Source organism: Dama dama, chromosome 3 (genome assembly GCF_033118175.1).
Source record: "Dama dama isolate Ldn47 chromosome 3, ASM3311817v1, whole genome shotgun sequence".
In the NCBI taxonomy this organism is placed as follows: domain Eukaryota; kingdom Metazoa; phylum Chordata; class Mammalia; order Artiodactyla; family Cervidae; genus Dama; species Dama dama.
Window position 1 is genome coordinate 58,503,955 of NC_083683.1, and position 12,473 is coordinate 58,516,427.

General features: G+C 33.4%; 1 protein-coding gene across 8 annotated transcripts in view; it reads right to left on the reverse strand.

Moving 5' to 3' along the window:
- Nucleotides 1-9,586: 9,586 nt before the first annotated feature.
- CNOT2 (CCR4-NOT transcription complex subunit 2) overlaps nucleotides 9,587-12,473 on the reverse strand; it is a 120,165-nt gene continuing 117,278 nt past the window's right edge. For all 8 annotated transcript variants that reach the window (XM_061130012.1, XM_061129984.1, XM_061129976.1 and 5 more), the window contains one exon: nucleotides 9,587-10,746. In XM_061130012.1, coding sequence (XP_060985995.1) covers nucleotides 10,660-10,746 — 87 coding nt within the window. In that variant the 3' untranslated portion in view covers nucleotides 9,587-10,659. The remainder of the gene's footprint in view (nucleotides 10,747-12,473) is intronic.

Genomic DNA, 12,473 nt, shown 5'->3' on the forward strand with positions numbered 1-12,473 from the left:
CCCTTATGGCAGAAAACAAACTGAAGAGCCTCTTGATGAAAGTGAAAGAGGAGAGTGATAAAGCTGGCTTAAACGCAACATTGAAAAAACTAAAATCATGGCATCTGGTCCCATCACTTCATGGCAAATAGATGGGGAAACAATGGAAATTTAGTGACAGACTTTATTTTCTTGGGCTCCAAAATCACTGGAGATGGTGACTGCAGCCATGAAATTCAAAAACGCTTGCTCCTTGGAAGAAAAGCTATGACCAACCTAGACAGCATATTAAAAAGCAGAGACATTACTTTACCAACAAAGATCCATCTAGTCAAAGCTATGGTTTTTCCTGTAGTCATGTATGGATGTGAAAGTTGGACTATAAAGAAAGCTGAGCACCAAAGAATTGATGCTTTTGAACTGTGGTGTTGGAGAAGACTCTTTTTTTTTTTTTTTTTTTTGGAGAAGACTCTTGAGAGTCTCTTGGACTGCGAGGAGATCCAACCAGACCATCCTAAAGGAAATCAGTCCTGAATATTCATTAGAAAGACTGATGCTAAAGCTGAAACTCCAATACTTTGGCCACCTGATGTGAAGAACTGACTCATTTGAAAAGACCCTGATGCTGGGAAAGATTGAAGGCAGGAGGAGAAGGGGATGACAGAGGCTGAGATGGTTGGATGGCATCACCGACTCGATGGACATGAGTTTGAGTAGGCTCCGGGAGTTGGTAATGGATAGGGAAGCCTGGGGTGCTGTATAGTCTATGGGGTCGCAAAGAGTGGGACACGACTGAGCGACTAAGCTGAACTTACTCCTCTTAATTCCCATTTAAATTAGCTTGCTTCTCTTCTGAACCTTTCATTATTTCATGTGTTTCTTACTAAAAGTCAAACATATCAAAAAGACTTTCCATACTTTTATCTTTAATGGAACACTGTGTGTTACCAGTTTCCTTTATTTGAACTGGGGCAGCCTTTTCACATTTCCAAGAAAGGTTGGATATGTTAGCCTCTCAATCTCTGAAAACAGATCACCACTGACTCTAAGTTAGGATAGTAGTAAGAACACTTAGGACATCAGAGATCCTGAGCTCTGAGGCCACTGAGCATCTTGTTTCCTGTGGAGTGCAGAGGCAACTCAGGAAAAGAAAAAGCTAGTCTTTTCTTTGCATAGTTGTCCACCAACTAAAATTGAGATTAAAACTGCAATACTCAGGACCAGACTAACATACTTGATGCCCTTCTTTGTTTATAGCAATGTTTTCAGGAGAATCATGGTCAAGCCTTGATGAGATTCTTTTTAAAAGAAAAATAAAGCATATCTAAACAAGGACTTTAAAACCACTGTTATTTATTGATCAATATTCCTCAAGAAGTTCTGTGACTGATGTTATAGTTGCAATATACAATTTCATATGTATATATATCTTTATTAAAACATTGTAAAAAGAATGATCATAAGTAAACCTATGATAACCTAGGGACAAGGGAATTTGGAATATGTTGGGAAAATGTTTATACGTGATTTTCAAAATTTGCACATTGTGAAGTTTTTCAAACTGATACTACACACTTGGATAGCTAAAATATAGGGTAGAAAAGTAATATTGTATCATCACCTTTTCTCATTAAAATTCACATGCTGGATAGGTTTTAGACATTTGCAATTAAAGAAGAGTAAATATGAATGAAAGCATGAGTGATCCAAAAACAAAAAATATATAGAAAAAACTTACCAAACTTTTTCATTTAGTTATGTAAATTTAGATTTTGTTATTGTCAGAAAATTAAGTTTCCTTTCTGTTTGGTCTTAACTTTAAAAATGCTTAAAGTTGTAATAAATCGTTTCCAGCTTGCTAATATTAACTTTCTTGCTAAGCTTCATTGTGAAAGTAAAATATTTGCTATTAGCGTCAGAATTTTACATTCTAAATAAATTTCCTATGTGGCCACTGTCTTTTCTAATTGCTTTTATTTTTTCCTGTCTATAAATTTTACCTATGATATTGAGCACATAATTATTATTGAGAACACGACTTACTATTTTTAGATAGTTACAATCATGTTAGAACAGGAAGGGTTCTTAAATATTACCTAGTTAAATATTAATTAGGGGAAAGAAAGCTCCCAAATAGTTTGCATTTTGTTTTAAATAGTAAATAATGATTATTAAAAATATTTTTTCAAAGTTCAAATTTATTTGCATACAGCCTTTAATCTTTGCAATTGAAAAAGAAAAGCAAAAAGCCCCGATAATCACTTCATATTAATAAATTCATAATACTGTACTGGAAGTGCTGGTTGGATTTCCTAAATTCTTGCCACCTGTCAGTCTTTCATGTTAATGGAAGTGAACTTCTATGTATATAAATACAAATGTAGTAAAAGGGAAATCAGCTTTGACATTAGAAAGCAAGAAGCTAAGAAGTTTTGGTCTTAACGTTAAGAATAAATAGTTTGACATAACTGATGTTTCAGACTGGAACATTACATGATTTTTATTCCAAGTTGATTTTGTTCTTCCCATGTTCTTCAGAAACTTAGGTAGTACTCTCTTAACAGTTCCCAGTTCTGTTAAAAAGTCATTTAATAATTCCAAAATATGGAGAGTGCCTCCTAGTACAGTGATTAACAGGGGGAGTGTCTGTCTTTGGAGAAATGGACCAGCATCTACTGAACACCTACTATAAGCACGACTGAGCGACTTCACTCACTTCACTCACTCTATATATTTATATTCAAGTATGGTTAGCCTTGATCAAAATCCATATTGTGAAACCTGACTATGAAGTGGCTGTGGCAGGAGGGCAGTGGGTAGAGAATGCAGGAGTGATGACTTAATCTGGTCCTTCTGTTTAATTTTACTCTGAAACACTTGTGTAGAAAATAGCTTGTTTTTAGATGCATAGCAAATATAAGTAGTACTGTGTTATGCAGGAGAGAGAGATTAAGTGTTGTTTTCAGGTTTCAGAGAGACTTGTTAGAACTAAACTCAAGCTATTCAAAGCTTCTATTACTGTAGAAGTAAACACAGGGAACGAGATGTTAACACAAATCATTAAATCATTTTAGGGTAGAAGAAAAGCCCAAGTGAGTGAACGAGAGTTGCTCAGTTGTGTCCGACTCTTTGCCACCCCATGGACTATACAGACTATGGAATTCTCCAGGCCAGAATACTGCAGTGGGTAGCTGTTCCCTTCTCCAGTGGATCTTCCCAACCCAGGTCTCCCACCTTGTAGGTGGATTCATTACCAGCTGAGCCATCAGGGAAGACCAAGAATACTGGAGTGGGTAGCCTATCCATTCTCCAGCAGATCTTCCTGACCCAGGAATCAAACTGGGGTCTCCTGCATTGCAGGCAGATTCTTTACCAACTGAACTATCAGAGAAGCCCCAGAAGAAAAGACTATCTTCCTCTTAATGCAGGGAATCACCTAATACTTCTAATAATAGCTTCCTTGCTTTTGCTTGGACACTTCCAGTGATGAAAAAATCATTAACTCCTAATGCTATTCATTTGATTTTTGGACATTAAAAAAATTTATTGTGTAGTATTTTCTTGTAAGTTGAAATCTGCCTTGCCACAACAGCCAATAATATAAACATCCTTATCCTGCCCTCTGGTGTTACACAGGTTAAAGGTAGTCTGTCTCACAAAGGATAATCTGCCTTAGCAATTTAAGATATGGGAAGACAACTGTCATGTCCTTAGGCCCTTTCTTCTTAGGCTATTCTTAAATTTCCTCAGTATTCTCTTTTGATATGGTTTAGAAAACTAAACCAAAATGCTAAGAAAAATAGATAACTGGAGGTTGAAAACATTCTCTAAAACAAAAGTCTGCACCTTTCTTTTCCATGTTTTTGCCGACAAACACTTCTAGGACAGAGGACATCGCTGTTCACTAATTAACAATGTCACTGCAAAAAAGATTTTGGCTCTATTCATTAGACAGAATTGGGATTCCAAACAGTGATATGCCAGTCAACTCATTTAACATTCAAATATTAAATCGTTTAGAGTGAGCTGAAAAAAATTATTTTTAAAAACAGGTATAAGTTTCCACTCAATAAAGGGACATAACTTGTTTTATATTTGAAGACTATTAACCATTTGAAGATTATAACCTAAAACATTAAAAATAAAAATGTCTGACTCCTAAGAGGAAAAATATTTAACAGCTCAAATTTTTTCTTAAAACAGACCATTTTTTCATGCAACTGTTACATATGGTAATTACATCTTAAAATAAATGTTCAGTATGTAACAGATTTAAAGGTAGCTTCAAAACATTCTGGCTGCCCTAAATCTTTATTTTTATACAAAGGATGAAACTATTTATACCTTTCCTGCATGTAATTTTTTCTCATTGAGCTGTGTATTTTTGAATAATCATCAATTTCAAAGTTCAATTTAAAAGTCTTTTCATTACAAATGAGTAACCATAGAGCTGGTCCTAAAAATAATCCCGCACACCCAGCCATTTGACATCATAACACTCATTGAAATTTGATGCATTTCTTCCAAAATGTTTAAAGAACTCTCAAGTATTATTCCTAAAATTATCTTCAGTATATACTAGAGGATAGATTGGTCTGGAAGAAAAACATCACCTGTTAAAAGTTTTAAAAATTAAATTATGTGGTCAAAATGTTACTTAGGCTAAATACAAATGCATGTTAGCAGAACATTATGTTTCAGGGTATGCTTATGAAAATTCAGACACTAGCTCTGATTCATAGTAAAAATTTTTCCTCAGCTAGTATCCTCAGTTGTTGCTTAAAGGAACTATCATGTGGGTCACAGGATATTTTATCTCACCTTCTCTAATAAAAATGTCAAAATATATTTGTGGTGTGGTAGATGCCTACTCAGGCCTTAGAAATGAAAACCTAGTTTTGCTATAGAGAAGATAAGGTTTATTAGCTAAAGTATTAAATATTTTGGCAAATGCCAAGTGGTGGCCATAATAAGCTGTTAAGACTATGCAATAATTTGGGTTTTTGACAGATAGGAAATTATGATGGTGAAAATGACCATTGTCTTCTTGGCATTTCCAAGAAGTTATCTAAATGACTGGGTTAAAAAAAGCTTTTCAGCTGATGGACATGAGTTGAGAGTGCACCTAACTGCCCTTAGCAGTTTTCACGCATATAAGTTGAAGTGTCAATCTAATGTCTAGCAAAAATATCCCTAGGAAATAGCTAAGGTTAAAAAAAAGAGAAAAAGCATCTTTACTGTGTTGTACTTGGAGATGGATTTAAATCCCCTTGTATTCTGCTCTAATAAATACTATTGTTAACAATGCAGTGTCTGTACTAGAACACTGGTTGATGCCCCTGATACACAGTAATGCATTATCCCAAGATCAACTTGGTTTGTTTCACCAGGATCTGAGGATTTTATTCTAGTTAATACTTACACAGTAGGCATAGTATAGTGTAAGTGGTAGTTCACTAACTTCAGAAATGACTTGTGGTACTTAACTAAATTTTATATTCTTGGCCTCTCTGTAGATATTAAAAATCAAGAGTATGTAAACATGATACCTAAAATATATTTTTCATGTGTCCCCCACTTGATTCTTGTGCACATCCGGTTTGAGAGTTACTTAACTAGAGGATAACTGGTGAGCTCCTGTAGCTGTCTCAATCCAAATTTAGCTATGATCAAATTTAATGATCAGTTTTATTAATAAAAAATAGGATTATTGCTTACTCGAATTTCTGTGATCACCAATGTGACAGAAAACAGGAGACTGTACACTAATATGATATATAATTACAGGCTGAAATTCACCTCAAAAATTTAAAACTCTTTTCTCCTTTGAATGTAGAACTAAATACAAACATAAATCTGGGGAATATACACATACACATGATTTACTAGTTCTTGTGCTTTACTGTTTCATGTTCCTACTCCCAAACTAAGAAAGTGTCTTTTTTGATTAAATCTTTCCAAAGATATTGCAGTAATTTAAAGTAAACCTTACCTATGACTAAGAGAAGAGCACATTTTTGACTAGATCAGTGTTTTCAGTATGTAATTTTTAGCCCTGATGACATCATGTTCTTTGACTTCAGATCAAGAAGAGTATCAGCATATGAAAAGAGCTGAAGTTGTCAAATCCAACGTTTTACTCAAAAAGACAGTTGCCTCAATAGCAATTCTGACAGTCATCTAGTTTCTGCTTCAATGTTTCTATTGATGGAAGCCTCACTTCATGAAGCATTTAATACTGTGGGATAGGCACCTTAATAGAGAACAAGAATTTGTCTCAACTTCCACCTGCTGGTTTGAGACTTGCCCTTTTCTTCATTTAAATCCTCCTTATATTTGAAGACAGCTATCATGTCTCCCCATAGTGGTCTGTTGTCTCTTCTTCGAGGGGTGCATCTGATCAACTCAATTCTTCCCATACATGACATCTCTAAAACTGCTAGGCATTTTGAAATTTTTTATTTCTCTAATTGAACTACTTTTATTCCTTTGTGAATACAAAATAATGGTACCTTAAAATTGTTGGCAATTAGGTTTGCTGAAATACAGTAATTATCCCACTTAAACACGCTTTCAATCAAAGACAGAAACTCAGTCATCCAGTTCAATTCCTTACCTTATACACGAACACTGTCCAGCCAGTCTCTCCTTGGTTACATCATGTGACGTTGAATTTAATGCCTTACAAATCAACTCTTAAAAATCTCATCTCAGTTACATTTTAATATTGTGCTGAAATCTTTCTTATCAGTTGTAGTTCTGCCCTTCAGTTACACAAATGAAATTTGTCTTTCACTGACAGCTCAAGTTTGATACCTGAAGACAGATTATTGGTTCCAAGTTTATTCTCTAATGCTAAACATTCCTTCTTCCTGGTGGTTTTTTTTTTTTTCCCTAATGATATTTTAACATATAATGAGGATACTCAAAAACCTTACCTCTGATGCTATGCTTAAGACAGAACATATTAATCCATGTAAAACACTTAGAGTGTGTTGCTTGGTAGCTAGAAGGCACGTCACATTTTATACTGCCTTCCCTAGTCATCGTAGCTCTTAAAATACATCAAACTTTCCTATCTTATTCTGAGCGCTGTAGTTGTGTTAACGTAGTTGAAGATTACATTAGTATTTTTGGCAATAAAATAACAATTTGATCTACATATGAACAACTTTTAAGCCATGGTATGTATATCCCACCAGCCTTTATTAATAGCAACCAAAGTGCAAAACTAAGTAATTTTTCTGGTACAATGTATCCTATTTGATGTAATTTTAAAAGATTACTGGGTTGGATTGAGATTCCAATTTTGACTTTTAATGTGTTTATTTGCTTCATCTCCTAGATTTGTCATTTATTCATGGTATGATCTAATTCATCAGTGATGCTGTAACACTAGCAGCAAAGAGAGAAACTTGACATGCCATTATGATCTACGTTTTAAAGACACTGAGATATGTCTGGCTTATATTATTTTCCAGAGACTGTTTTAGAACCAGTGACCAGGTATTCCTCTATCTTCTCTGTTAACTCACAGACAAACCATGGTTAAGAGAACATTAAAGACGGACATCCTCTTTCTTTACACATATACACATTTAGTTTTTCAGCAATTTTTTTTTGCAAGATTGATGCTATTGAGCAAATTTAAGTTAAAATAAGTGAGTCCTTCGCAGTCATGCTCAGATGCAAGAGAATGGAAGATCTATGGTTTCAGAATGAAGAAAGATTCAGGATTAGCTAGAGTGGGAAAAATTTGAAAGTTTTGAGAATTAATTGAAAATGCCTAAAAAGATTCTTTTAAAAATGGAACTACGGCCGAAAAGTTTTTTCAAAGCCCACTGCTTTGTTTTATTTTCAAATTGGAACTATCGATTTATACCAATCGACATGTATTTATCAAGCACCTACTGTGTCCCAAGTTCAGTGGCAAAAAAGACCAGATAAATGGAAACTGGAAAAATTTACATACTGTGAGAATTTAAAATTTCATTTCTTAATTAAAATGTTGTATCCAGTGAAAACTATCTGTGCAGTGAAAAATCCCTAAAGGTGAAATTTATCATATTACACACCACAAGCAGTATCACCACAAGCAGCATGGAATATATCTGAGAGTAAACAGCTGAAAGGACTTTCTTTGCAACTATTAAGTAGCTTTTCTTTCAGAAAGCCAATTATAGTATAATCACAAAACTTAACAAATGTGTCACTAGTTATAGAGGGAAAAGTTAATAGAATTAAATCTAAGGCAACTGGAAATATTAATTTAGGTCAACTTCCGTCCATATGTAACCATAAATTAAAAAACCAAGGAATATAACAGTGTATTATATTAAAGAATTTAATATAGTATTTTAAAGATTTCAGATAGAATTTTAAAACTTGGATTTGAAGTCAAGAACATGGTAATTTCTGCTATCAACAAGTTATAAAAAGTTTGTTTACATGTAAGAATTTTCTCATGTTGATGATTCAGAGTAAAAAGGAACTCAGAAAACTGGAAAAATATGCACTTAAAACTTTGCATATGGCAGTTAAAACAAACAAGTAGAGAGCCACTTGATGAGCTATCTTGTTTTTGTGAGTTATTCAGAGTCCCAATCGTGATAGTGGTAACACTTGTTATGTTTATAACTTGCAAGAATAAAAGATCCCCTTCCATTTTTTTCTTTCTACCTGTTTCTTTTGATTATGTAGGAAAACTTACATTTTACATAGTATATTATTATAAAAAAAAATGTAATCTGCTTTTAAGAAATTGATTTCTGGATTTAATTCTTATTTATGTCAAATTAGGTATGTGTTCTGTGAAGTTTTTTTTTTTTGCGCAGAAGTTAAATTACATAAGTACCATTTTCCTACAGAAGAGATGCTTTGGTTTAAATCTAAAGATTATAAAGTCTTGATATTTTTATGTCAGTTTCTTATATCTCAAAATATATAGGAAAAGGTAAATCTTGAGTCATTTTATATTCCTGATATACAAATAAGTTTATGTGTTTCATTTTCAAACATGATTTAGTCAATGTCAATAAATGTTTATTCTTCATAGAAAAAAATAGCTTAAAAATGAAAATTTTAAAGAATAAAAACTCATTGCTTAAAAAAAAATTTCCATCTCTAGTTCTGCTTTCATAACTTCAATATTTATCTTTAAATGGAAAAGAATCCACCAATGTGTATGTGAAATAACCAGGCAAGCAAACTGAAGGGAAAGATGATTCCACTCCTCTTTGGCTTAATTTGTATATTATTTAAAATATATCTCAAAGGTCTATTAAATTTCTTATATACTACTCACAAAAGCAGAGTGTTTTGATTGGGTGTACGGAGTGTTCAGAAGTTTTATTTCTAATGCTGTTATTATTCAGTTAAAAAATAGTTTTGTTTAGACTTGGTTAACACTAAGAATGTCTAAATTTTCAACCTGCAAATGAAATGGTATATGGTTCCATTAAATGAGCTGTCAAAAGCAAAAAAAAAAAAAAAAGACTGCATTTTAAATTGTTCAGTCATACCATTCAGTTGTCTAAAACTTTTTCTTCTCTATTTTTTCATGTTGAAGAAATAAGTTCACAATTTCAAATCAAAGTCAACACTGCAGTGAGGAGAGCTTTTCTACTTTATTACAAAGAGAAGAAGCCTTTATGTGGTCAGAAAATACAAGATTGATCTTTTTTTTTCTCTTCCTATGAAACGCTGCTGTTCAAACAGCCAGAGTGAATTGTCTCAGTTCACTTCTTTAAGTCCCATCACATTCACTTGGGTATGGATGTCCTTGGCTGCTGAAAATCTGGCCCTTGAGTGCACAGGGCGACCAAGTCCCCTGGCCAGCAGTTCCAGAATGTCCCATTTTCATATATTGCATCCATGCACACCTCCTAAAAATGAGGCACAGCAGGGCAAACATTTTCCAAAATAGATGTCATATATATAATATATACACATTCGTACATACATACCTTTATTCATGTGATGTCCAAAAATTTAAAAAAAATGTACACATTTATTACAAAATCGTAACAAAGACTGGACAGTGTTTTGCTCATTCTGGAAAGATGAAGCTCAGTAATAACACAACCCTGGAAACCATCCAGAGATTGTGGCAATATCTTTCTTCTAAACAGTCAGATATTCTTGCGTTAAGCTTGGCGAAACTGCCTTTCAAAAACAGAAGGGGAAGTAAAATGAAGGAAGCAGACCTTGCTCATCTTTCCAAATGAAATACGAGAAGGATCTTCACATAAAAATGCACAAACATTTGTTATTTTATTACCAATAGTGCTACAATGAACAATGCAAATTTTGTGGTCTAATTCTGTTGAGTCTCTTGTGGGTTTTCTTTTTTTACATTTTAGAAACTAAATGGTAAACTTCTGTCAGTGTACTTGCTTGTCTTTACAGACCCAAGTCTGTCTGCTGGCAAAAAAAAAAAAAAAAAGAAAATAAATGAAAAAAAATTCAGACCCTGCTCAAACTAGAGAAAAACAAATTACAAATTTAGTTGTTGGGCAGCACATAATTAGTAAGGCAGGACCTCAAATGGTGACCCTTTGCGTAAGCCAATTGCCAGATCCTCAAGGACTTAAAACCAGGGTGCCTGAGCCACATCAGTTCTGCAGTTCTGCTGAGTATTGTGCTGAGACAGCCATACCCCAAGAAAAGGGAAGTCTTTTTTTAGAAGGCTTGCTGAGCAGGGTTGTAGTTGAAGGTGGATGGCAGGTGAGGCCGTTCTTCTAATTTGTCATATTCCAGATGGAACTCCTATAAAACCAAATTTAAAGATTTAGATGATTTCCTCTCCCTCTGATCTCAGATTTTTGTCAAAATATATTTTATTTACTATATGAACAAATAAAATACCTACAAGGTATGTGAATGAAGACATACCAACTCTTTTTTCCCCAGTAAGTAAAATTTAGCTTGAAGAAAAATAATGTGTTGTAGTTTCTATCTGATATATACAAAAATGTAGACTTTCCACATAAAAGTCAGAGACTAGTCATGAGCATCTATTTTATGACACAGAAATTTTATGCTTTTTTTTTGCTCAAAAATAAAAGTTTGAAGGGAGCAATTACTGTATTGCTAATAAAAACTATTAAAAATTATAATTTAAAGTAAAGCTACCTTCAGTGAAGTATAAAACTTAAAAACCTTTTTTTTTTTCATGAAAAAAGTTTAGAAATAAAGGATTTCTCAATTTGTCTTATCGCATGTTTTTAAAAAAACAAACATTAAAGTTATTTTAAGCTCATTAACTGGGGAAAACTCACACCTCTCCAGACTTTTCATTTCACAATCCTCAAATCCTGAAAAGATGCAAATGCCACCCCAAAACTGACAGTGCTTTTGCTACAGGCACATTTGAAGATGAACTATATATAGCTCATTTTAATTAAACTTTCAAAACACTACATGAGCTTTAAAATTTAAGAATGATAAAGCAAATTCTTCATACTTCCCCAAGATCAAGAAGAGAGATGAAGAATATAACTTTGTATATTAAAAAACAAAACAAAACAAAAAAACACCTTTTTAAGACCAAAAGGCCAGAGGTTCTAAAATTATTAATTCTACAACCTGAATTCAGGTAGCACAAGCCATCTCGGTTAATTCCATTTAAAACATTATGAACCATTATATGTACTACACACTAAAGAAAGCCAAGTAATGTCAGTACCATGGCTTAATATATTTTACCTGTTTTATTTCAAATTAATTCCACAATAGATATTTCCATTATTAACTGAAAATTTCATTATTACAATGAAAACCTAGGTCATGAGTTATAAAACCAAAGATTTAAAATTTTAGGATATTACAATAAGAATTATAGAAATAGCAGGTATCAGAAGCCTAGTATGTGTCAAAATTAGAGACAGAACTAATTTTGTTCTCATCTTCGTAACTGTAAAGTAGACATCACTATTTTCATTTTTGCACTGGAGGAAAATGAAGCTCATAAGTAACCTGCCCAAGTCATACAATAACTGGCAGATCAAGGATTAGGATCCACACCTGTAGGACACCAAAGTCCATAATTTTTCCAGTATAACACATTATTTTTAGCCCAAGATCCAAAACTACTTAATTACACTCCTATCCAGAAATAATGTTGAAAAAAATCATTCCAGTGACAAATGTCTGAAAGGATGGCACACTGTGATGACTTTTAAAAAGTTCACTTTAGAGTTAACTAAGGCACAGAGCTTATTTGCTTATCAGTAAAACTTTAGCAAACACCAGCAGTAGCATCACACTCAACACAGCCTCCCTAATGCTTTGTGTAGGCACCTCTCCCTCTCTGGATGTCCTGTCTAGGTTTTAAAAGAATTTATTACCTGGCGAAAGATAAGTATCTAAATTAGTAGAGAAAGTATCTTCCTGTTGTATCATTCTTTAGAAATTAAAATTGGCTAACTAGTTCCAAAATATGTGTAGTTATTGGGTAAAAAGTGTATTTGTAGCTGACAAATCATATACTCCAC